This window comes from Panthera tigris, chromosome B1, assembly GCF_018350195.1.
Source record: "Panthera tigris isolate Pti1 chromosome B1, P.tigris_Pti1_mat1.1, whole genome shotgun sequence".
NCBI classification, from domain to species: Eukaryota; Metazoa; Chordata; class Mammalia; order Carnivora; family Felidae; genus Panthera; species Panthera tigris.
In genome coordinates this window covers 113455360-113481677 of record NC_056663.1, presented here as the reverse complement: position 1 = coordinate 113481677, position 26318 = coordinate 113455360, and the positions used below count along the sequence as shown (strand labels likewise).

General features: G+C 36.0%; 1 protein-coding gene across 1 annotated transcript in view; it reads right to left on the bottom strand.

Moving 5' to 3' along the window:
• Window positions 1–26318, bottom strand: part of COL25A1 (collagen type XXV alpha 1 chain) — a 449006-nt gene that overhangs the window by 117206 nt on the left and 305482 nt on the right. Inside the window, exons 6-7 of the mRNA XM_042982696.1 lie at window positions 23389–23415; window positions 23216–23242 (exon numbers count right to left, since the gene is read on the bottom strand). Of these exons, the coding sequence (XP_042838630.1) occupies window positions 23216–23242; window positions 23389–23415 (54 nt within the window). The remainder of the gene's footprint in view (window positions 1–23215; window positions 23243–23388; window positions 23416–26318) is intronic.

Sequence of the window (26318 nt, the reverse complement as noted above, 5' to 3'; positions counted from 1 at the left end):
AAAAGAGATAATACAGTTAGTCCATTCAAGGAACTTTATCTTGTTGTATTAGCATTTAAAGAAAGAGTTACAAGTTCTCAGTGCCTCCATCACATGTTGTAATTCAGAGCACTGTTCTTAAATCATAAAACCTTCCAAAGGTGATTGCTATTCACGACCTCTATGCGGAAGAACAGAACAAGGTGTGATTCCTTGTTGAAAAGAAAGTACTGCATCCCACAGTGATGGATCCATCTGGGAGGAGTCCCATGATTTGAGCTCCTAATGAAAGAAGCGGTCGTAATCCATGTTAAGAGTTATGGGTCTTTGGGAATCTCGGAATAGAATTTCCTGACTTCTGTGAAATTAAATCTAAACTTTATAATGATATGGATATTGGAAATCATAATACAAACTTTCTACTTTCTGGTTTTAATTTCCTGGTTGTGGTTGATGATATTGTTATTTAATGGAAGGCAGTACACTTTTGATAGGAAGTTGCAACATACTATAATGCTTATCATTTAATTTTGTAAAGTAGTATTTATTTGCATATATAATTAACTTGAAACATCTACACTGACCATATTCAAACTCCTTTTTTACCTCAAATTTCTTTTTAGATCTCTTAATTTCAAATATTTCAATAATAATAAGTCAGCCCAAAATGTTAAGAGTAAAGACTAACTTGTCTCAGAAAGTTACTGAAAATGAGGGCTCAAAATAAGCTGTAGCTGAAATTTCTGATAGTGTCAATCCTCTCATTATTTAAATGTACTTAATATTCCAGTTGTCAAAGAAATTTGGCATATAGAACAGAAGCAACATTTTTCTTCCAATGATTACAAGACCTAATTCAAAGTGTAACATGGTCTTTTAACGTAATAAACACTAAATGAAATGTTTGCCTTATTTGCCAGTAAAGAAAAAAGAAGAACTGGGTTCTGTTTTTGAGCACATGAAGTGATGATATCACACATAAGTAAGACCAAGGAAAAATATTTCTCTGATGTCTTAGAAGATCTGAAAGCAACAGCCCAGACTCCAAAATACACCCATATTTCATAGGCCTTGTTTTTTTCCCTCAATGGGTCTCCAATGTCAGCACCCACAAGGAACAAAGTTTATGTTTTAAAAACCAGGGGGCATCTGGTTTACTCAGATAAGTAACCAGTTCCGCCACTTCATCAGCTACAACTTTTATGATTCCCATATGTGGCTAAAAAAATTACAAGGTGTATGCCTATCATATCATTATTAAAATTAAATTACTTATTTACACAGAAGGCACCGTCAGCCCTTCTTCTTATGTGATAAGGGATATTAGTAATTATGGAATGCAAAAGTGAGGAAGAATAATTTACCATTTTCCAGGACTGGGATGAAGCCTCATAGCACATTAATACTACAATTATCCATATTTCTTGACTTATAAAATGGGGAAATTGTTTAATGTTTAGAAAATGGCACAAAAAAAGTGACTAAGAAAAAAAATATTTTCAAAGGAACTACCGGAATCAGCTTTTCCAAGGCATCATTATCCAATTTGTGAATTATCAGGCCCTTAATTTCCCTTCCAGTCTCCTATCCTTTGTATGATTTCCTTTGTTATGAGGAACATAATTAAATGCAAGGAAAGAAATGAAAAAAGAAGTAGAAGTAAAAGGATTAATACAGGAAAGTGGCATGGAGCATTTAAATTTGTGTCAGGAGCACTAAGGTCCCACTGAGTTTGGGGGAAAAAATACTAAGGGCAAGAAGAGGATTTTTTGTTAGAATCAAAAGAAGAATAATAAAAGAATAGACCTTTTTTCCCCCACTTTGGTCAACCGAGAGTAAAATGTTAATAGTTGATACAAGAAAGCAATAGCAGTCAATTCCTATTTAGCTTCTAATTCTCTATCAAACAGAAAAAAAAAAAAAAAAAAAAAAAAAATATATATATATATATATATATATATGGAGAGAGAGAGAGAGAGTAAATGTTATGTATATCATACAGAAAAAATATATATATAAAATATATAGAATAAAATGTTAATAGTTGATACAAGAAAACAATAGCAGTCAATTCCTATTTAGCTTCTAATTGTCTATCAAACTGAATATATATATATATGTATATATATCAATTAAAAATTGGCATACATGTTGGTAGTATAAAACACCAAGAAAAGTGAAGAGACTAGAAGTGAAAACTTTGGGAATCTAAATCTATCTGAAGAAATGACTTTCTTAGACTGTAGAGCTTGAAGAAATGACTTTCAAAATACTGAGCATTTGCCACAATAATTATCAAACCATTCAGATAATTTTTTTTAGGAACTGTGAAAAAAAATAGAAGTAATAGAAGAAAAAAAAGGAGGAAGATAAATTCTGCAAAATATAGACAGACTGGTAAAATTTTATTGAGTTAAGTCAAGACTAGATTGTTGGAGAAATTTTGCAAAAAAAGCCCAAAAAGGTGATGTTTAAAAATATTTTCTTTAGGGGAGCCTGGTGGCTCAGTCAGTTAAGCATCCGACTTCGACTCAGGTCATGATCTCGCAGTTTGTGGGTTTGAGCCCCGTGTCGGGCTTGGTCTGGACAGCTCAGAGCCTGGAGCCTGCTTTGGATTCAGTGTTTCCTCTCTCTGTCCTCCCCCACTCGTGCTCTGTCTCTGTCTCTCATAAATAAATAAACACTAAAAAACATTAAAAATATTTTCTTTATTTCCTTTTTAAAATGTTTATTTATTTATTTTTGAGAGAGACAGAGAGGCAGAGAGAGAGGAAAGAGAGAATCCCAAGCAGGCCCCACACTGACAGCACAGAACCTGAAGCTGGGCTTGAAGTCAGGAACTATGAGATCATGACCTGAGCTGAAATCAAGAGTCAGTCGCTTAACCAACTGAACCACCCAGGTGCCCCTTCTTTATTCCTTTTTAAAAACAGTTGTTAATAGATGGATGCACATCTATAACCAGATTACAGCAAGAGATTTGTCTGGGTCTCTTACATTATCCTCACATACTAAATTGAGAAACCTGAACTGAAAGCCAATAAAAATAGTGGATTTATAACCAATTGAACAATTTACCTACATAATAGTGCTTAATTGGTCATGTAGTTCATGTTCTCAGTCCTGATCCATTCAACATTTAACATCTGTATCAGAGAATTAGATTAGTCTTCTCCAACTTTGGATCCGAGAATAATTTCTCTCTATCTATGTATATCTGTTTTTGCACTTATGCCTTAGATCTCCAGAAAATGGGACAGAAGAAGAAATATAATATTTGTTGGATGGCAGAATTAGAGTGTACTAATAATGTGGAAATAAAAGTAAGGACTAGTATTTGGATCCAACAAATAAACCTCATAAAAACACAATTGAGGAGCTAAGGGTTACAGTGAGAAAAAACACTTTAGAATTTAAGTTGATAATAAGCTTATGCATCAGTATATGATATGACAGCTAATGTTGTTTAAAGCCAGTCTAATTCCGGGCTATAACATAAACAGAATAAGGGAGGCTATCTCCCATTTAGTCCAGCTGCATTAATGTGTTTAATTTCTGGACATTACCCTTTAAGGAGAACAGAGACAGGAGCATACGCAGAGAACAACCAAAATAGTAAGAAAGCACACAATTCTCACATGAGGAATGGATGACTGGAGCAGGGGAAGATGAGATGGGATATAAGAGCACGTTATTTATTTATTTATTTATTTATTTATTTATTTATTTATTTAATGTTTATTTTTGAGAGAGAGAGAGAGAGAGAAAGCTCCCAAGTGTTACAAGTGGGAAAGGGGCAGAGAAAGAGGGAAGCACAGGATCTGAAGTGGCTCTGTGCTAGAGAGCCTGATGCAGGGCTTGATCTGAGATCATGACCTGAGCTGAAGATGGACGCTTAACCAACTGAGCCACCCAGGTGTCCCTAATAAGAGCTACTTTAAAGTTTATTCATTTTGAGAGAGAGAAAAAAAAAAATGAGCAGAGAGAGAGGGTACCAAGCAGGCTCCATGTTGTCAGCACTGAGCCAGATGTGGGGCTCCATCCCAGGAACTGTGAGATCATGACCTTAGCCAAAACCAAAAGTTGGACACTTAACCTACTGAGCCACCCAGGTGCCCCTAAGAGCTACTTTAAATGGATTCAGAACTGCATGTGGAACATAACCGCCTCCACCACCGCAAGGCATATTCAAACTTATGCTGGACCATTACTTGGTGAGGGATGTAGCAAATGAAGTTTGGATGAGAAGGGCTTTGGGGTTCATTTTAACCTTATTCACTGTTTCTATAAGATCACTGAACGGCTGTCATGTGGAAGAGGAATTAGTTCAGAAGGCGGGATTAAAACAAAAGGTAGAGGACGTAGAGAACAGCAGATGCCAATTCAAAAAAAGGAACAATAAACACTTGTTGAATAAAGGATTTAATTACTTTGTGTTATTTAGAACTGTCTGTAATATCAGTCTGCCTTCTAATATTCAGTATTGTCTGTAATTATTAATCTGCTTTGTAAGAGTGAGTGAGCTCCTTGCCACTTGAGGTGTTAGAATAAAACTCAAGAACCATGCGTTGAGCATACCCTATGAGAGTTTTTAGGCAATTGGCTGGCTATGAAATGGGTTTATTTTGTAGTTATAAGAGAAAGTTTGACGCAGCAGCAAGTGAAATCTGCGACCAATATAGTCTTCCTCCTCAGCACCTTTTTAAAATAGAACAACCAAGATTTATCTAGAAACCCTTTCTGGCACTGCCAAAAGAGATTTAATTCTAACAACAAATGAATTTTTCATTCTTGTTTGTCCAACAGTTAAAAACACTATAAGAAACTAATGTTTCAAATGTGTACAACTCTTTTCTATAAAAGGAAATATAATCTACCTTATAGGACCCTTTAATGGCATTTAAAAAAAATCCTTTGGGCCACACCCTCAAATTGTATATTTGTTGCACTCAGAAAAAATCAGATTTAAATTTAATTTTATATCAAGGAAGACACAGAAAAAAAATCAGATAATACTATCCCAAATTAGTTCTTTTTCTTAAGATTTGTTAGTATAGTTATAATGGACAATTCCAAACAAACGTGCCTTTTATTGGTGATCCATCTAGACTATTTTGTTAGAAATTCTATAAGGGGAGATGTTTCCATTAAACTAATTCTGCAACCACAACAACAAAGACCCAGAAAACATATAAAGTGCATTAAAATAAGAATATTTTTAGAAGTTTACTGACTAGTATTATAAAGGAAATTACTTGGGTCCAATAAAAAAATATGAAGCTAAGTTTATATTATTTTAAATATCCACAAATTTTAGCTACAAGCTATATAGATGTCTAAGCTGCATCATCTTAAGTAATAAACCAACATGTATACTTTTGAAATTCTGAAAATTGGGGCCAGATTTTTCCTTAAAGGAGTGACTAAAGTGCAAGTCTTCAAAGTCTGTGTTGTTTCTAATTTTAAACATAAAAAACTAAAGGCCTAAAATTTATCCCTTTACTATTACTTGCATATTATTTAATTACTATTCTATTCTATAATACAACTGGGGTAACTCACAAAAACTTCTGTTATTCAGTTCTTATTTCAACAAAAATGTTTTTAATTTTTCATTTTATTTTTTAATGTTTATTTACTTTTGAGAGAAAGACAGAGCATGAGCCAGGGAGGGGCAGAGAGAGAGGAAGACACAGAATCCAAAACAGGCTCCAGGCTCCCAGCTGTCAGCACAGATCCCAAGGCAGGGCTCGAACTCACTAACCACGAGATCATGACCTGAGCGGAAGTTGGATGCTTAACCGACTGAGCCACCCAGGTGCCCCTAAAATTCCTTTTTTAAAATGTTTTATTTATTTTGGGGAGGGAGGGAGGGAGAGAGAGAGAGAGAGAGAGAGAGAAAGAAAGAGAGAGAGAGATTGGGAGAGGGAGAGAGAGAGAACAAGCAGGGGAGGGGCAGAAAGAGAAGAGGACAGAGGATCTGAAGCATGCTCCTGGCTGACAGCAGAGAGCCCAACCCAGGGTTCAAACTCAGGAACCATGAGATCCTGACCTGAGCCAAAGTCTGACGCTCAAGTAACTGAGCCACCCAGGTGCCCCTCAACAAAATTCTTAAAGATCCCATAAATTATACTGGCGTCTTAATTTAAAAAAAAAAAACAAACAAACAGGGGCGCCTGGGTGGCTCAGTCGGTTAAGCGTCCGACTTCGGCTCAGGTCACGATCTCGCGGTATGTGAGTTCGAGCCCCGCGTTGGGCTCTGGGCTGACAGCTCAGAGCCTGGAGCCTGTTTCGGATTCTGTGTCTCCCTCTCTCTCTGACCCTCCCCCATTCATGCTCTGTCTCTCTCTGTCTCAAAGATAAATAAACATTAAAAAATTAAAAAAAAAAAACACAAACAAAAAAATCAACTACCAAGCTTGAACTAGTCTTAATTTTTTTCATTTAAGTACAATTGACACACAATGTTACATTAGTTTCAGATGTACAACAGTGATTCCACAACTAGATACTTGTGCTGTGTTCCCAGTTGTAGCTACCATCTGTCATCATACAATCCTATTACAATACCACTGACTATTCCTTATGCTGTACCTTTTATTCCCATGACTTATTCATTCTATAGCTGGATGTTTGCATCCCCTACTCCTTTTCAGCCCTTTGCCCCCACCTCTGGCACCACCAGTTTATTCTCTGTATTTATAGGTCTGATTCTGCTTTCTGTTTGTTTATTCTTTTGTTTTGTTTTTTAAATTCCACATATATGTGAAATCATATGGTATTTGTCTTTCCCTGTCTGACTTATTTCATTTAGCATAATATCCTCTAAGTCCATCCATGTTGTCGCAAGTGGTAAGATGAACTAGTACTAATTTTAACCTTTGAACAGAGTGGTATACTAAATAAAAAATTCTTGGGGCGCCTGGGTGGCTCAGTGGTTACGCGTCCGACTTCGGCTCAGGTCATGATCTCGCGGTATGTGAGTTCGAGCCCCGCGTCGGGCTCTGGGCTGATGGCTCAGAGCCTGGAGCCTGCTTCCGATTCTGTGTCTCCCTCTCTCTCTGCCCCTCCCCCGTTCATGCTCTGTCTCTCTCTGTCTCAAAAATAAATAAACGTTAAAAAAAAAAATTAAAAAAAAATTCTATAGTACCATAGATTGACAATAACCAATGTAAGAAGAGTTTTATGTAATTTAAAAACAAACAGTATGTAAATTAAAGGGAATAATGCAGCCTTCTTCCTAGAAAATAGATGTCATTAGTTGTTTTGTTACCTGTGTGTCTGCATATTTTGATGGACTTTGGCATCATAATATCAGAAGGAAAATAACTTTTTTTGAGAGAGAGAGAGCAAGCAAGGGAGAGGGGAAGAGAGGGAAGAGAGGGAGAGAGGGAGAGAGAGAGAGAGAGAGAGAGAGAGAAAATCCCAAATAGACACTATGCTGTCAGTGCAGAGTCCGACACGGGGCTCGATCCCATGACTCCAGGATCACGACCTGGGCCAAAATCAAGAGTCAGATGCTCTTGGGCCACCCAGGTGCCCCAATAATCTTAATATCTAATTCAGGTATTGCAAACTCCAGTGTCAACAGGGACAATGTATATATGTAAATAAATGAAGTAGGCTGAGTGTCACTATGTGTAATGAGGAACACGTGCTCCATCTAAAGCAAGACAGACTCAATTCAGCTCCAGCCAACAGAAATTATAAAGGGATGTGTACCTACTAGTTATAGATCTTCCAATTTTCCAAGAGGAATAAAAAAAATAATATTGTAATCATTTTGTACAGGTACAGGTGGCAACTACACTTATTGTGGTGGGCATTTCAAAATGTATACAAATGTCAAGTCATTAGGTTGTACACTTGCAACTCATATACCATGTCAACTATACTTCAATTAAAAATAATTAATTGAACAATTTTATATTAAATTGCCTAATACTAAAATGTCAGCAACCAATTTGGGAAAAACAAAATTTCTCTCTCTCAGAATCTGGTCCACATGCTACCAGTTTGTAGCCTCTCCTCTGCCTCATGAGAATTATTAATTCAAAACGTAGAGGGAAGGTTGCACAAAATACTGTATATATTTCAAAAACAAGGAAAAATAAAGACATTGAATTCCTTTCCCCTGCTATAACCAAGGGTGTTACTCTCTGCCTTAAAAAGAAATCCTGTATAAATTGTGACAGTTTCTCAAACTACAACCCTGTTGGCACATGCCATTTGATTTGACACATTCTAAAAATCCTGAGTTATTATAACAGTTACTATATAAAATTCTGGGTAGATACCATGACTCAAACTTTGCATTCTTCTCTGACACATTTTATTAGAAAGACAGGGCTCCAAAGTGGAAGTAACACCACAGACCAGTGTAGAGTTACAACATTAACGTTCGACATTGTGCTGGTGACATAGCAAAAGCTTTCTCTATTTCGATTTTGTCTGACTTTTCTGCCTAAAAGTGTAAGTGTGAAGGGTGAAGTTGTAAATCTCTACATTAATTTTCTGAACAAATCCAAAATGTCTAATAGATCTCCAGATATTCCCCTCTTCCTGTACTCCTCAAAATTAATTTCCTTTTATAGTATTATTGAATAATTATGAATAACTTACTAAACAAAAGTGTATAAGACTGAAAAGTAATTTTGTACTAAGCAAAAAAAAAAAAAAAAAAAAAAAAAAAAAAAAAAAAAGGAGGCAATAAAATGGCCTTATAAGGAAATGGCTTTATAATGTTATATTCTGGAATTTCCCAACATCGGAGTTTCTTTGGAAACTTCACTTTGTCAAAGTCGAAATAATGTATGTTTATCCATACCAGAAAATTAAAGTGGTGAGTGTAGTGAGTTTAGGGCGTGAAGTTCTCAATTTAAACATAGTAGTTACACACTTGGCAGTGAAAGAATAACATCCAATTAAAAGGTAAAATACTATTCACTATTGTGTTCATCATCAAAGTTATACTGTTACATAGATTATATTCTTTAACCAACAAAGACATGATATCAAAGAAATGTTTTAAAAAATCAATAGAAATGGTTAAGTTGTAGCTAGCAGCTTTTTACCATATGATGGCTAACAGCTATGCTAATAAAAAGAAAATAGTTTCCGATTTTCAAACATCTGATAAAACTATACTAATGATTTACAATCTTTCCAATGTTTACTTTCTCAAAAAATAGTTCAGTTGGATAAAAAATAAATTCAGCAAGGAAGAATCAGGACTGAAAAATTACAAGGTGCTACAATAACTTATTTTAAATGCAAAGAATATGTATGAGTCCCTTTCATATAAAAAAAAGTTGATATCCCTAAGAAGGAATTCTGGTGCTGGCATTCTAGAACCCTATGACTTCTTCAACTACTAAGAAACATAAAGAAGTAAAACAGCTAAGAAAAGGCAATTGAATTCTGAACTAGGTTTCAAACTTTTCTCTGCTATTCAAGTCGAGGCAAGTATTTGTCGAAAAATTAATTAATTAATTAGTATTAAGTGGAAAAGCTTAATCAGTAGATTCTACTACAATGTTAGAGCCAAATTTTGATGCGATAGTCAAGAACAGTTACCATGATGGTTTCCATCTTACTTTGTAAAGAAACATTGAGAACAGTTTTCCTGGCAGGCTAAAACATGCAGGAAGAAAAAGTAAGCATTAAATTATGAAAAGTTAATTTATATTTTCTTTAAGCAATTTGGCAATGGCACACTGAATAGAAAGGTAAACTAGAAAGATATATCAATTTAATCCAATAAAACTTCACAGATTGCTTTGAATGTTTGCCTGTCTTTTCTTTCCTTTGTCTTTCTCCTTCCTCCCTCCCTTCCTCTCCTTTCTTTTCTTTCTTTCTTTCTTTCTTTCTTTCTTTCTTTCTTTCTTTCTTTCTTTCTTTCTTTCTTTCTTTCTCTCTCTCTCTCTCTCTCTCTCTTTCTTTCTTTCTTTCTTTCTTTCTTTTTCTTTCTTTCTTTCTTTCTTTCTTTCTCTCTCTCTTTCTTTCTTTCTTTTTCTTTCTTTCTTTCTTTCTTTCTTTCTTTCTTTCTTTCTTTCTTTCTTTCTTATTTCTCTCTTTCTACAAGATTATTGACTATCTTCTTGATGTTATACTTTTCATCTCTGTGACTAATTTATTTTATAACTGGAAGTCTGTACCTCTTAATCCTCTTTATCTATTTTTCCCATCCCCTCAGTGCCTCCCTTTACTCTGGCCAGTTTGTTCTCTGTATTTAAGAGCCTACTTGTTTTTATTGTTATTTGCTTATTTATCTTGTTTTTTAGATTCCATGTATAAATGTCATCATATGGTATTTGTCTTTCTCTGACTTATTCACTTAGTATGAGACCCTCTAGGTCTATCGATGTTGTCAAAGATGGTAAGATTTCATTGTTTCTTAGGGCTGAGTAATACATTATGTATATATATCATATCTTCTTTATCCATTCATCTATTGACGGACACTTAGGTTGCTTCCATATCTCAGCTAGTTTAAATAATGCCACAATAAACATAGGGGTGCTTAAATCCTTTTGATTTACTGTTTTTGTTTTCTTTGAATAAATACCCAGTAGTAGAATTACTGAATCATCTGGTATTTTTATTTTTAATTTTTTGAGGAACCTCCATACTATTTTCCACAGTGTTTGCACCATTAACATTCCCACCAACACTGTGCAAGCGTTATATTTTGTCAACATCCTCACCAATACCTGTTATTTCTTGTCTTTTTTATACTAGCCATTCTAACTGGTGTGAGGTGATTATCTCATTTTGGTTTTGATTTGCATTTCCCTGAGGATTAATGATGTTGAACATCTTTTCATGTGTCTGTTGGCCATTACCTACCTTTTCTTAATAAGAATTAGAGTATAAAAAAGAGTAGATTCACATTTGAATGTATTTAGATCTTATATGTGAATAATAATCTATACTTCATAAAGACAGTATAGGCAACTGCAATTTTAAGTGAATATCCACACATGCTATATATGTATATAAAATATCTCTATAAACAGAACAATTCTTAAATGAAAATTGATATATAAACACCTACATACAGAGTGATATGCAGTGTGATATTTTTAATCAATTGGCTGTGTAAAAGGCAAGTGTTTGAGAATTCTTAATAAGAGAAACAACTTATAAACCTTGACAAGGACAAAATAACACAGCCTATGCAACTTAGTAACTAGGCATATTTTAGAAGGTTCTCTGGTGTGCCCTGCATTTGGGCCTGGCTCCCTGAGTCACACGCCTCATTCCGTACTTCCTACCTCACCAGCAGGAGAATTTCCCTTCAGCCATCCCGGAAATCTCATACCGTGATGACTTCCTCTAAGTCACAATGGGCTCAAGAGTTGGGTGAGATATTTCGAGGTGGAGCCACAATTTTAACAGTCTAGATAAACAGATTAACTCAGCTTCTGAAAATAAGCCTGATGAAAGGTCCAAGGAATGAAGAAATTTTTTAAAAATAACCCACAATGGAATGTCATCTTAGTCAAAAATTTGGTGGTGTCTCATCCAGCCTTTTTTCTTACTTGCCAACACACTCAATGTTCAAACTGGTAAGTTCTTCTGAAGACATGGGAACAAGGCAGGAATTACCACCTGTTGCTCGCCTGCACTTCCTAGGGTTTTAGCGAGTTTCTTCTTTATTTCACGTCCCATCACAGTACACAGGCTTCACACCAGAACAGCACTGACACTGTACCACATCAATTTCCCTCTCCTATTGCTTACTTACCATAATTTCTCTATCTTCATTCTTAATTCTAATGCATTCTTTCAGGTCTGCAGCTAACTAAACTTCCTGTCCTGGAAAGAATGTCCTATGTTACTATTTCTTTGATGTTCTGAATGCTACATGAGAGGGTTTGGATACCACCTTTTCCACCACTGAAGTTCCTTGACTAACAGATTTGTGCTAGACTCACAAACGAATAAAGCATGATAAGACTGCCCAGTTTTCTTGGCATACGGAACTACAAAAACAGCAATGTTACATTATTACTATTGCTATTCTTACTACTGTTTTTATTATTCATGTGTGTGAAATCATTCAAAAGCGTACTTGGGAAAAATATGTAAAAAACTAGTGATCAGTAAAGGTTTCTCTGAATATCAACATTTTTTAAAACAAAACTTAACCGACTTCTAAGAGATGAAAATCAAAGCTTCCTGACTCCCTCCGAAGTCACTATACTGACTTATTTTTCTACAAAGCCAGTCCTGTTTGCCACTTGTGATTTACAGGCTATGTCTGGTACAAGGAGCTGCTGGACACATTAGTGCAAGTATGCTTATGAAAGGATGCTGCTGTCTGGCACTAAATGACTTTCCAGAGGCTCATCTCATTCAGACCTACAGGACCTGTTCTCCCTACACATGATCTGTCAGTGCATAAGCCATTATCCCCCCATTCTGAAGGGAAGAATCAAAAATAATGTCCTATATTCTAGTCCCTTCTGCAAATCCTTATGCACCATTAAAAACCTGCCGTTTCATATTTTCTTGATTTCTATTTGGTGAATCCACTTCATTAACATTTTTGTTGCAACTATAGTTCTGCATTTGGAAGTGATGGAAAAAGAAGGGTGGGAATTGTGTTGGATTTTGTTAGTGTAAATTGTTCATCAGTTTCTGTATTTCCTATTTTCAATATGCTCGTTATTCATAGATATTACCAACAGCAGTATGTTCAATTTTTTGTCCATTTCAAATATAGATTTTAATATATTCACCTAAAGGCTTACTTCCTCTTCCTTATATAATATTGAAAGTCATCAACCACAAATCTATTTCGCCCTCCACATTTTATTATATGCTTCACTTGCAGGCATAAATGCAAACCGTTGCTCCCTATTATGTGGATTAATAAACATAAGACTCTTACATTTGAATTCAGGTGAAAATTAACTTGTAAGACAAAAATAATAAAACATGTTTAATTTTGTATTTGAGAGAAGGTCAGTAATGTATCAAGGAATTCTTTACTTTATTTAGAAAATATCTGGAAGCACTTATAAAAATACAAACAAAAATATAAATGGAATGTTAAATATATATGCATGTATTCTCTTTTATCTAAAATCTTTCATTGCCACCCATTTTTTTTTTTGTTTATTTCTTTTTGAGAGACAGAGAGGGAGAGAGAGAGAGAGAAAAGCAGAGGAAGAAGAAGACACAGAATCTGAGGCAGGCTCCAGCTTCTGAGCTGTCAGCACAGAGCCCGATGCAGGGCTCGAACTCATGAACTGCAAGATCATGACCTGAGCTGAAGTCGGACACTTAACTGACTGAGCCACCCAGGCAGCCCTTCACTCATTTTTAAGAAAAATGTGAAATGGTGTACATTGACCTGAAAAGATTGAAAGGTATATATCCAGATAAATAATTGATGTACAAAAGTAAACAGGAGGCTACTGCAGTTGATATAAGCAATGAGTACAAGACTGTGGGCAAATGAAATCTTTCTTTTACTTCATAAAATGGAATGAATAATTATTTTATTGTGAAGGTCACTCTGCATTAAAAACACTGAAAGAAAATCCATGGGTATTTAAACTGGTTGGCATCATTCCCCAGAATTCCTTGTCAGAGGATATGCCTCGGGTTGGATTTTTATTTTATTTTAATACGTCTGTGGTCATTAATAGAATTTTCAGTTAAAGGCTCAACTCTCAAGCTTTACACTATTATGTTATTGTTGTTTTAATATACGGGTTTGCAAATTGTTCACTTTTAGTTCCAAACACTTTGTATAAAAGTCTACCCTACTGGATTACTCTATTTATAGGTTCGCTTACATAATTTTTTACATTAGACAAAAATGTACAAGACCTAAAGTGTTTTCTTTTTCTTATTTGGTGGGCTCAGCCACATAAGCAATAATGGAGGTATAATTCACAACACTGAATTCCAAGGGAAATATTGTCTACATATCAACAATTGTTTGCAAAAATAATTTATTTTTTTAAATTGACCCACATTAGGACACATTTACAAATGTTCCTAGGTTTAATTCAATACTAACTCTTAGTGGTTTGAAGTATGACAGAGAAACCTGAAAAGAGAACTCTGATTATAAAAAATACAAGAACATTTGCAAATTTTAATGAGCTTTCTGTTTCCATGCCAACTTCTGCTGAATCTGGAAAGCATTAAAACAATTTTCTCACAATTTATTTCTTTCCATTGTGTTATATCCCTTCCCTTTTCACAGGCAATACATTCAGTACCAAATGAGTAGTGTATTCATTAGGGCTGAAGAGAAAGGCAAGGGTTAAGTAAATAAGGACATCAAATTAATATCCAGGCCTAAATGTTTTAGCAGAGCCAAAGAATCTGTTTAATCATTCAAGTCAACAAAGGTTAAGATAATAAAATAAACTTCTAAATGCTTTCCTTTTCTGGAACTTAATCTGTCTTGCTGAAGATGTTTTTAAGATGCTATCAGTTTTGTGTAGTCCCAGCTGTTATGAAAATTTACTTGAATACACTGGGAAGAAAACGAATTTTATGAAAATAGTTAAACGGAGCTCTTGGGTGGCTTACTGAAACTGTGAGAGCTCAGGACTCATTTAAAACCAGCTGTTGGCTGATGATATTGAGACCAATAACCACTAAATCTTTACTTATCAGGGCTCTGTGTTATTTGGCAAGGTGATGGTAGCCAACTGATTAGAAGATTAATACATAGTCAAAAGATAACATCATGATGTTTGTTCATCTTATTGCCTAAGTTTGATTAGTAAATTTGCCACAATTTCAGAGCAGCATAGTACCCTAATGTAGAAAGACAGTATTACACACTAAAACAGTTTTGCTTATTTTTAAAAATATGTTTTTAAGTAACTAAGATAGAGAAAAGAAATATGAGCCATTAACATCAAAGCCTTGAGTACCACTGTGATTCCCAGGGCTGTGGTTCATGACAAGGGCAGCAGCCCTTAAGAACTGGGCAAACAAGAAGTCCTCTTTGAAGAGTGATGGTGGTGGTAGTAATGGGTGCAGACAACAATGGGAAAAGCCTTGAAAGTCTTAAGTCTTTTACACTTGACATTCAGGTTCTGTGACTGATGAAGAAATACAATGCAATCTTTTGCAAAAAGAGGGTCAGAATAAAAGCAGAATCAACAAAATACCTTGTACAACATGTGAACACAGCATTATGAAGAGCAGAAAACAGACTTCATTGATCTGATTATTTATCCTAAAGAAAAAAAATCAATAACAAATATACCAGGATCTTGATACAATTTTCAAATTGGTGCCATTGAGTTGCGAAGAAAAATCGTATTACACGAAGGTAACTGGGTATTTTGATGTTGTTTGCCTGGAGATCAGCATTGCCCTGCTCCCTGATATTGCATGAGGTTCTAGGGTATGGATATGGGGCATTCACTCATTCATTTGTTTTTTGGAGGGCCAACAGTGCATGAATTGTAAAGACTGATTGCAAAGAAAAAATGCTCCTTTTTGCATTTGTGTTCCCCAGGCTTTTCACTCTCATTCACAAGTTGAAAGTTGAAAAGGTCCTAGCAGCCGTGTGAAGGCAGCTTGCTATCATGGATAGCATGAACTTAAAATCTGGATTTGACTCCCAGCATCATCTTTTGGTCGATGTGTGTAAAAATGACTTGCACAAGTCATTTAACCTGCTTGAGCTCAATCCTCATCAGAAAAAAAAAGGGTCATATTATTATTTATGCTACTAACTCACAGAATTACTTTTGAGGATAAATGAGAAAATATATGGAAAATGTAAACTGTAAGCACTTAGCCTCAAATCCTAGCTCTGCCACTGACTGACTCCGTTATCTTGGACAAAATATTTAAACTTTCTAAATCTTGGTTTCCTCATCTATTAAATGGAAAAAATGAAAGCAGCTATTTCATAGGGTCATTGAAATAAGATATGTCTTCACAGAATGGTTGGTGTATTTTAAGAGATGAACAAGATTACTTTATCATTATTGCTGGTGTTATTATTTGAGCCATAGATAGTAATCCCTGTTGTTTCACATCGAGGTTGATGACTATAACAACTACCTTGTTGATAGGGGAGCAGGCAAGATCCACTGGGAACGATATAAACTAGGGGCCAAGAGAGCTGGGTGTGAATCCATTTTTCTACCAGCTACAAATTATGTCAATTTGGGCAAGTGACCTCACCCCAGATTCTTCACATGATACATGGATAGAATGATCATCTGTGATCTGTTGAGGACGTGCTATAGATTTTTTATACATTACTTTATCTAATGCTTCTTATAATCATAGGGACAGATAGTGGCAGAGTTAGAATTTGGTCCCTGTCCAGCCTGAACCCAGCCCATGTGGATGGAAACATCTCAAATCCACTGCATGCACTTTTCCTACCTTTCTTCCCTTCCTTTATCCTACCTTGATGAACTGTAGTAAGGCTTAGAGATGATGTGTGTAACTTGCCTACAAAGGTTTTCAGCAAGTTGTAAGGCTAAATAATTAGCAATTATAATTATGATGCATGAAATACTATTTCCTGGTCCTGGTCCAATGTTTGTTCAGTCTAGGAATGCCCCTCCACTTCCTTACAGCAGGTCTCCAACCTCTGTTTCAATACAGGTGACGTCATAGCCTCAGAACTCTATGATACAAACTTAGGAGGATGAAATGAAGAAAATGGAGCCCAGACTTGGTGACTGATACCACAGAAAAAGCACCAGCCCCACCATACAGCTCAAAGGCCTAACTGCTGAAGAGCGATGTTTGCACAAATGTACTGAAGATTAATGGCAAATCTGTAATGACATCTCCCCAGGAAGCAAGGAAGAAAGTGCAATTCTAACGTCAGGATGCATTCATCTGTGGAAATCTAACACTCGGTGTCTTGTAGAATAAAAACAAATGATATCTATGGTTGCTATATTATACCTAAAATTGTAAGCTCAAAATTGGTTCAACGTATACTGACAGAAAGCTCATGCCAAAAAGGTTAGCCCACTTTCTTCTGCATTAAATCATACGCCATCAACAGTATTCAAAGATAGTCAACTTTCCTACCATTTACCTTTTAACGTCTTGCAATCTGACTTTCACTGCTTAACAAAATGTACTCCCTTAATATGTGTGGACTCCAGAACACCAAGATCAAAAGCTTTTCATAGACCTCAACCCTGTGACTTTCCTTTCATTAAGAGCATTTCATTAGCCATTTTTTTTAAGTAGTTCCTCCTCTAGTGTTAAAACATTGTAGTGTCCTGGTTTTGCTTTTGAATTCTCACTCTCTTTTCTGATTCTCCTTCTTTGTCCCACTTGTTAAATGTGGATATTTCTTCCTTCCTTCCTCCTTCCCACTCTCCTCCCTCTCTCTCTCCCTTTCTCTCCTTTCTCTTTTCTTTTCTCTTTTCTTTCTTTCTTTCTTTCTTTCTTTCTTTCTTTCTTTCTTTCTTTCTTTCTTTTGTTCTTTCTTTCTTTCTTTCTTTCAAGTAGGCTTCATGCCCAGTGCAGAGCCCAACACAGGGCTCAAACCCACGACTCCAAGATTAAGACCTTAACTAAGCCACCCAGGTGCCCCTAAATGTGGTTTTTCTTTTTTTTTTTTAATTTATTTTTGAGAGACAGAGCGAGGGACACGGCAAGTAGGGGAAGGGGAGAGACAGAGAGAGGGAGAGAGAAAGAGAGAGAGAAAAAGAGAATCGCAAGCAGGCTCCAGGCTGTCAGCGCAGACCCCAATGTAGAGCTCCATCTCACGACCACGGAGATCATGACCTGAGCCAATATCAAGAGTCAGACACTTAACCAGCTCAGCCACCCAAGCGCCCTTCACTCACTTCACTCCCTCACTCACTATTTTTCCGCTTCCACAGTTTCAGTTCTCACTCTGCGACAGTTCAGCTACGTAACAGTTAGGGCACCACCTCATATTTCCAGTCTCATGCTTCCAACTGTTTGCTACATTATCCCAGCAAAATAACTTATCAAGATCACAAACTCAACATAACTAAAATTCAGCTTATTTATACTTCTGATTGTCTTCTGACCAATTTTACCAAGCCAGAAACTTCAGCCCTATCTTTGTATCCTTTCTCAACATCAGACCCTACATCTAAATAAAAGATTTGTGCTGAATTTTCACTTCAGTATCTTCCTGTTTTATTCCCTGACTGCTTTTTTTTTTTTTTAACTTGATCTTGCCACAAGTCACCAATGACCACCGACCTTGGATGTAAATCCAATATAGATTGAATTCATCTCTCACCTTCTGCTTAAAGATTTCTCTCTTCTTAATTTCTCCTCTATTAATGTCATCCCTGGTTTTCACTCTTTGAGTTTTTGCTTGGCACTTGTGGCAAACCCTATTGGTGAGATTGAAACTGTGCCACATAGGGTTAATGAAGTTGGAACTAGCAGAAAGGCTAAAGCTTGTTTTTCAGAGAACTGTTTCTCCCTAATCAGCTACTATGTCTTATCAGACTCCACTAACAAATCCACTAGCAGTCTCCACAGATGCCTGGACTCAACATCAACTCATATGGTTCCAGTCTATGAACAAGCAAGGCCCTGCAGAAATAATGAGCCCAAGACCTCATCCAATTTATACTTGCTCTTAGAGCATGCCCATAGCCCCTCCCTCTCCCCCAGTAGTTACCACCACCTCATTATAATATTAAAAATCTCTGCCCAAGGAGGAGTACAAGTTTCATTAACATACTGTATGATGCATGTATAGACATGGTTTCTAAGTATGCCTGCTCAAGCTTATGCCCACCTTTACATGTGATGACAAATCTCTCCTTTTGAATATTCATCCTAACCCTAAATAAAAGGAACCCACTCATCCCTGCTCAGGAAGTCACGCTTTGGAAGTTATTCCTTATGATCTCCTTATTTGCTGCAAATAAAGTTTCCTTTGTATGACAATTCCACCTGGTATAGTCTCTATCTGTAACTCACTAAGGAGAAAACTCACATTGGTTTGGTTACAAGATGACCCAACTTTCCTTTTCAAGCCCATTCTCTTTGGTTCACTTCCAGCTGTGAGGTAACTATCTGACACAGTCTGGCTAATAAGACACGAGCTGAAGTCTGCTATGAAATTCATGGGAAAATTTCTGTTTTCTTATACAGACTCCTCTTCCTATATTTTCCTTGCTGATACTGATGTGATGGCTGGACTTGAAGGAGCCTTCCTACAATCATGAAGGAAAAGTCAAGAGATTCACAGAGACTTCCATAGTTATATCATTGAATTATATAAATAATACCATCAATTGCCTTCTCTGAACTTCTCATTATATGAGAAAAATAAACTTATAGGTAGGCCCCATAAAAAACATGGAGCTCTCTCCCATATTTTGGTGACTCCTTTGGAATTTCTTCTTTGGCTCACCAACATAGCTCCTCCCCACTGCTGAGTTTCTCATTCTGACACTGAGCTTTCTGCTTAGTGTGGCCCCTTCCCGCCAATAATACTCAATGTTGCAGACTGAGCCAGCCCATCCCTTCTGAGGACTGGACATTATGCTGATAACCTGGGCTCTTATGACCTTGTCCTGGATGACCAACTGTTTCCTGGTCCTTTCAGTCTCTTCCAATTCTACTTTATACAAGATACCATCATCAAGTAAATTTTCATAAAGAACATCTGGTAGTAACACCGAAGAGTCTGGCGGTACTATAATCAAATGATGTGCTAAAAAATCTTCAATGTCTCCTTTTGCCCATCACACTTACACATTCAAAATACTCCATAGTATAACTTTAATTTAAAAAATCCAGCCTTACATGATGTAATTTTTCTATATTTAACTTATACTCTTGGCAAATAAAATACTATTGTCCTTAAATAAATCCTGTCATTTCCCACTTGTGTAATACTGTTTGTCCTATTGCTTCTATCTGGAAGGTGTAAGGTCTTCCTCTTCCCTTTCTCTTCTAGGGATTATCCATTTATCAAGTCCCAGCTCAAGTGTCACCACTTCCAGGATCCAATGATTATTTAAAATGGAAGAATGTTCACTTACCTAGCATCTCCTGATATAGTTATTTAAGACTTATACAACCACATAGTTTTCTTATTCAGGCACCCATGAGATTATAGGCTCCTTGAGGGCATTAATGATGTAATAATATTTTATTCTAACATGCAACAAATATTTATTGAGTCCTTACTGTTCTAGGTGATGGTGGTATGAACAAGATAGACCAAGCCCTTGCTCTCGTGGAATTTATGTAAATGGAGGGGCATGTTTTGCAGATAACAAGCAAGTGAATAAATACAAAAAATAGGATAATCTCAGATTTAGATTGGAGACTTGGGGAAAGAAGTTTTCCCCGAAAAGGTATTTGAGATGAAATCTCAGTGATAAAAAGAACCCAATCACCAGAAGACCAGAAGTCACAGCAAAGAGAAAGTCATCAAGTTAGGAGTGAGTGTGATGTGTTTGAAGAACACATAGAGGAGTATGTGGCTGGACCACAGTGTGGGGAAGGGAAATGGTGTGAAATGAGGTTATAGAGGTGGGCAAGGGCCAAATCTTGACAGTCCATGCAGTCCAAGAAAAGTGGTTTGGATTTCACTCTAAGGATTAAAACAGGGAGTAACATGATCTAATTTACAATATAAAATTATTTCTCTGGCTGCTGTGTAGAAAAGGGATTCTACAGGGTCAAAAGAAGAAGAAAGATTACTTGGAAAGCTGCGACGGTAGTCAAGAACATGAGATAATAGCAGGTTGAATTCAGTGGTGGTAGAAGAGAGAGAAAGTAGACCCAGTTATAGTTCCTATAGTATTAAGCATGGTATCTTGAAGATAACAGATGTTAAATGTATATTGCTAAATATATGAACAAGTGTTTCAAAATAGTTTTGCCTTCTTAATTTCTATATTGTCTTTAATTTTTTCCTGCTGTGGCCTAATATATTCCTGTTGGACACCTGGGGAACCAAAAAAAAAAAAGCCCATATTCAAGGAAACAGTAGAAATTCCTTAACAATAGGTGAGCTAACAAAGAACTGAAATGATAGAGGGTCATATTGTTAAGTTAATTATGGAAATAAATAAATTACTTGCAACAAATGGTAAAAAGTTGAATTCAAACGCTTTGATAGGATAAAAATGGACAGGGTATTGAAATACAAAGATTTACATTTTAGAAAAGAGAGCCTCCATGGGCGTCAGCTGGAATAGTGTGCCTATAGAGGATATGGCCAAAGTTAATTTTCATTACTATTGAAGACTTTTCCAGTTCTAACTTACTTTCAAATTTTCTGGAAGTATAAAGCCTTCATTTTACTATTTTGTGTGATAAATTTCCTGATAAGTAGCTAATACTTTTTTACTAGAAAGTAATATCTATTTTTCAGAGAGCATTGAATGTGACCTGTCTTGTTTCTAAGTTAGGAATCTGAGAAAAGACAGGCAATTTGGTAGGTTCTCCTTCTCTTTCACATATACTTTCTAGGGCATTTAGATTTTTACCCATGAAGATTCACCCTGCATGATAAGTTCAATCCAAATTCCTTTGATAAAAAGCAAAATCCTGGAGAAAATGGGATCAATTTTTGCCGCTTTCCACCTGAAATGCTAAATGGTCCCTGAATCGTGTGAAACTTGGCCTCAGTCAGTGTGAAAACTGGCTGAAATCGCTATGAAAGGCAGTCTGGGTTCGTCAAAGTAGTTCATGAACTTTGGCCAAACTTGCAAGGAACGTGGTCCAAGTCTTAGTTTGTAATGCAACATGAAACCAGGTGAATTTCACATGGTTTCAGGTTTCACCCTGAAAATTTGGCCTAGCTTTATAATCAATCATCACTTTTTGGAACGATGAAAGCCAACACACCTTTTTGAAAATGAGGACTGCGTGCATACTGATGACAGCTAAGCTGTGAACCACCCCTTCACTTCCTTTGCCAAAAGAAGATTTCTCAGAATGGAAACAGTTTCCCCCTTACCTGGAAAGGGCAAGTTGAGTGATTTTGATATTGCGTGTAGAAAGAAATGATACTCAATACATGGAGACATGCCATGAGAAATAATCACCACATACAGAACAAGTGGCTGTATGTTAATCACTTAAGGTTATGAGAATTTTATTCCATTCACATCCATGACAGATATCATGATGTTTAATCTCCTTGACCACTAACATGAGCTTTTAGCTTGAATCTAGTCATCAGCTAGAATAATTGCCATGAGAAACAAAATGCTCTGTGGCACAATCATTATTTTTCTGTAAAGAAACAGCTGAAAGATGGAAAGGAAAGTAAGTCATAGCACAGCTTTTATCTAATTTAGTAAACATGAGAAGATAAGGCTACAAACTTTTCAAGTTTGCATCAACTACCTCTTTGGCAATAAAACCCCTACTGCAGTATAAATGAATTCAATAATTGTCTACACAGAGTGAACTTTACACAAAAATCTACACAGTTTCTGTTTTCAACCTGAAAGTTTTAAATGTGCTTTTCCACTGTAAAAAATGACTCTTCAACCAAATGCTCGCTTTTGTGCATAGTGACATGAGAAAATTGAGAGGTATGTCTGAACGGAGCCACTACATCATTGGAACAGTATGTCTGAACATTTGGGTAATAAGGCACAGATGTGAAGCAGAGTACTTGGCACTACCAAGGTAACAACAAAGCATTCACCATTGTGTTATAATGGTTAAAAAAGCCACGTTTGAGAAGAATAAAAGAATGCCCCTCCTCCCCGGAATGTTAAATTATATTTCACCTTTTATCTGCTTAAAAATCCATAAAAATAAGGAACTCAAGTATTATTCAAATTTGTGATGAAGAATAAAAATATAAAACGAATTAATATCTTCATCTGTAATATAACATATTTATGCAACAGCACACAAAGTTTAACTGCAGAAGAAGGGCCAAATTCAACAGGAATCCAAATGGCTTCTATATGGCAAAACAATGCATGCAAATCTGAAGGACCCAATAGCCATTGAATGGGTGGTTGCTATTGACTTTTAAGCAGTGATTCTGGCCTTTCATCAGCAGGGCTAATTACCGTACAGTCACCTGTTTACAGTATCAAATTAATGTAATGCTATAGGATATACCCATTAGTTATTATTAAGGCTATTTCAGTTACAAGTGGTATGATATTTTTGCCAGCTATTACTAAACCATGATACAAAGGTTGTTATAAAGCCAGGGTTACTTTAATTCAATAAGTTTGGAGCTGAAAACCAATTCTCTGCCCAAGATTGGAAGAATACAACTTACCCGAGGTCCCTGGTCACCTTGTTCTCCCTGTAGAGTAGGAAGATGAGATGATAGATAGTTTTAGCATAAAGTCTGTATGGGACGCTCATTAAAAAGACCAAAATATAACATAGCACAGATCATACCAGTGGATTTCCACTAACTTAATTTGTTTCTGCTATACAATTTCTTACCTTATCACCTTTTGGACCAGGAGGGCCCTAAAAAAGAAGAAAAAACAATTTTAATAAATAAAAAAAAAACCTGTAGCTTGAACAGATCGGCTGGTTAGTTGCAAGACTCATGCAAAGGGCACATAAGTATACTTGACAATGAGGTTTCTCAGGGAATTTTGAGTTCTGAACTATAATTGGAAGAAGGTTGCAATGTGAAAATTGTATAATACCTATGTTATTATATATATACAGTATATTATACAGGATAGTACATATACTATACCATTGTACTACACACACACACACACACACACACACACAGAAAAGTACACAAAGTACATGTGTCATAAGTATGTAATATGCTGAATAAATCTTCACAAGCTAAACATACCTATGCAAGTAGAGCCCAGGTAAGGAAACCCAAAAGGGTCTGTGGTTACATTTTCTTGTCACTACCCCCAACCACCAGTAACCACTGTTTCTGACCTCTGACAAAATAGTTTGTTTTTGTACTTTATGTAAATGGAATCATACCAGTATGTGTCTGACCTCTTTGCTTAGTATGTGTAAAATTTATGCGTAATTTTGTGTTTAGCCGTGAATCACTTGCTCTTACTGCTTTATGATATTCCATTGTGTTGAATAAACTATAATTTTTTTGTTCATCCCATTGCTTGGTGGACATTTGTTTTCTGGAAACAGTGCTGAAAACAGTGCTGCTATAAACATCCTATTTTAAGTCTTTTGATTAAAAACTGTATGCGTTTCTGTTGGGTGTAAATTTAGAAGTGGAATTGTTAGGTTGTAGAAAATACCCAATATGTTCAGTTTTAGTAGATACTGACAATAGTTTTCCAGTGTGGTTCTAACAATTTTCACTCCCATTGGCAATGTACAAGAATTTCAGTTCCCTGTATCATAGCCAATACTTGGTATTTTCCATCTTTTTTTGTTTGTTTGTTTTAGACATTCTGGTGGGAGGCATAGTAGTTTCACACGGTGTTTTAATTTGTACTTCTCCAGTGACTAATAAGTTGAACTCATTTTAATGCATGTATTGTCCATTTTTGCATCCTTACCCATAAAGTATCTATTCACATCTTTTGCCCTTTTTCTGTTGAGTTGTCTTTTAGATTTGCTAGAGTGTCCCTCTCTCTGTCCCTCTCTTTATTGCCCTGCCTGCTGGTTCTCTCTTTCTCTCTCTCTCAAAATAAACAAACTTAAAAAAAAAAAAAAGAAATAAAACTAACAAGAAAAAAGACAGACAAATAAAAAAACAGACTCAAATATATATATATATATATATATATATATATATACTCTATATATAAATAGATAGATACAGATAGATATAGATATATGGAGACAGATGTGGGAGTTCTTTACATCATTCTGAAAATGACTCTTCTTTCAGTTTTTTATTGCAAATATATTCTCCCACTCTGTGTGTTGTGATTATGTTATCTTAAACAACAGCTTTGACAAACAGCAGTTCTTAATTTTAAAAAACTCAATTTAACATCATTTTCCTCTTTATAGTTATCTCTTTTTGTGTTCCAAAGATTTCTTAATCTTTGCTTACTCCAAGGTCATAAAGACGTTTTTCTATGTTTATTCTAAAAGCCAAAGCGTCATTGAAACTAATATAACACTGTATACTAGAATTAAAATTTTTTTTAATAAAGATAAACAACAAAGAGATGGAATATTTCTCAGCCATAAGAATAATGAAATCTTGCCATTTGTAAAAACATGGATGGATCTAGATGGTATGATTCTAAGTGAAATAAGTCAGATAGAGAAAGACAAATACTCATATGTGGCATTTAAGAAACAAAACTAACAGAGGCACCTGGGTGGTTCAGTTGGTTAAGCATCTGACTCTTGGTTTCAGCTCAGGTCGTGATCTCACGATTCATGAGATTGAGCCCCACATCAGGCTCTGTGCTGACAGTGCGGAGCCTGCTTGGGATTAACTATAGAAAACAAACTGGTGGTTGCCAGACAGGTGAGTGTGTATGTGTGGGGAGGGGGGGAAATGGGTGAAATAGGTGAAGGGGATTAAGAGTACACTTATCATGATAAGCAGTGAGTAATGTACAGAGTTGTTGAATCCCTATATTGTACACCTGAAACTAATATAACACTGTATGTTAAACTTATATTGTTTGGGATGGCACTGTGCCCAAACTGAAGAAAAAAAAAACAACTAAAAAAATAAAAAATAGAATATTTTTCACACTCAGATCTGAATTCGTGGGGAACTGACTTTGAGCATGATGTGAGGTCAAAGTCAAGATGCTTTTTTTCTCCTATGTGAATATCAAATTAACCCAACACCATTTATTGAAAATGCATCTTTTCCCCATTGTACTATAGTGTCACCTTTGTCATAAACCAGATAGTCATATAGATGTGGTTTTTGTAGGATTTTCTACTCCTAAGCCACGCGGAGATTTTCTTTACCTTTGAGCAAATACACCAGCAGGAAATGCTAATTCTAGAGGCATCAATACTTTTTTCCCCCTAGCTCTTAAAGATGAAGTCATGTTTCAGGGCTCAGCCTACTTGAGGAATTGGTGCATTTCAGAGTTACCTTCAATCTCTCACCTTCACCTTTAGCAGGGCTGGGAGACAAGGATCAAGTCCAGACTGGAAGCACAGCCAAGGTGCTGGCAAAGTACCATCCTAAGTCTTGGTAGAGACTGCTATGTCCCTTCAGGTGAAAATGTAGGAATATTCTGTTGCTAAAATATGTCCTGCTAAGTATCAGCTACAGAGACACGGTACCAAATTCCTACTCTCAGTTGTGACACTTCTGGAAACAGCTGTGAGGTTATCATGAAATTAATAATAACAGTAATATAATGTCTTATGGTTTATATATTTTACCATCAACAAAGAACTTTCACCTGTTACTGTATTTAATCTTCTCCCTATCCAGTGAA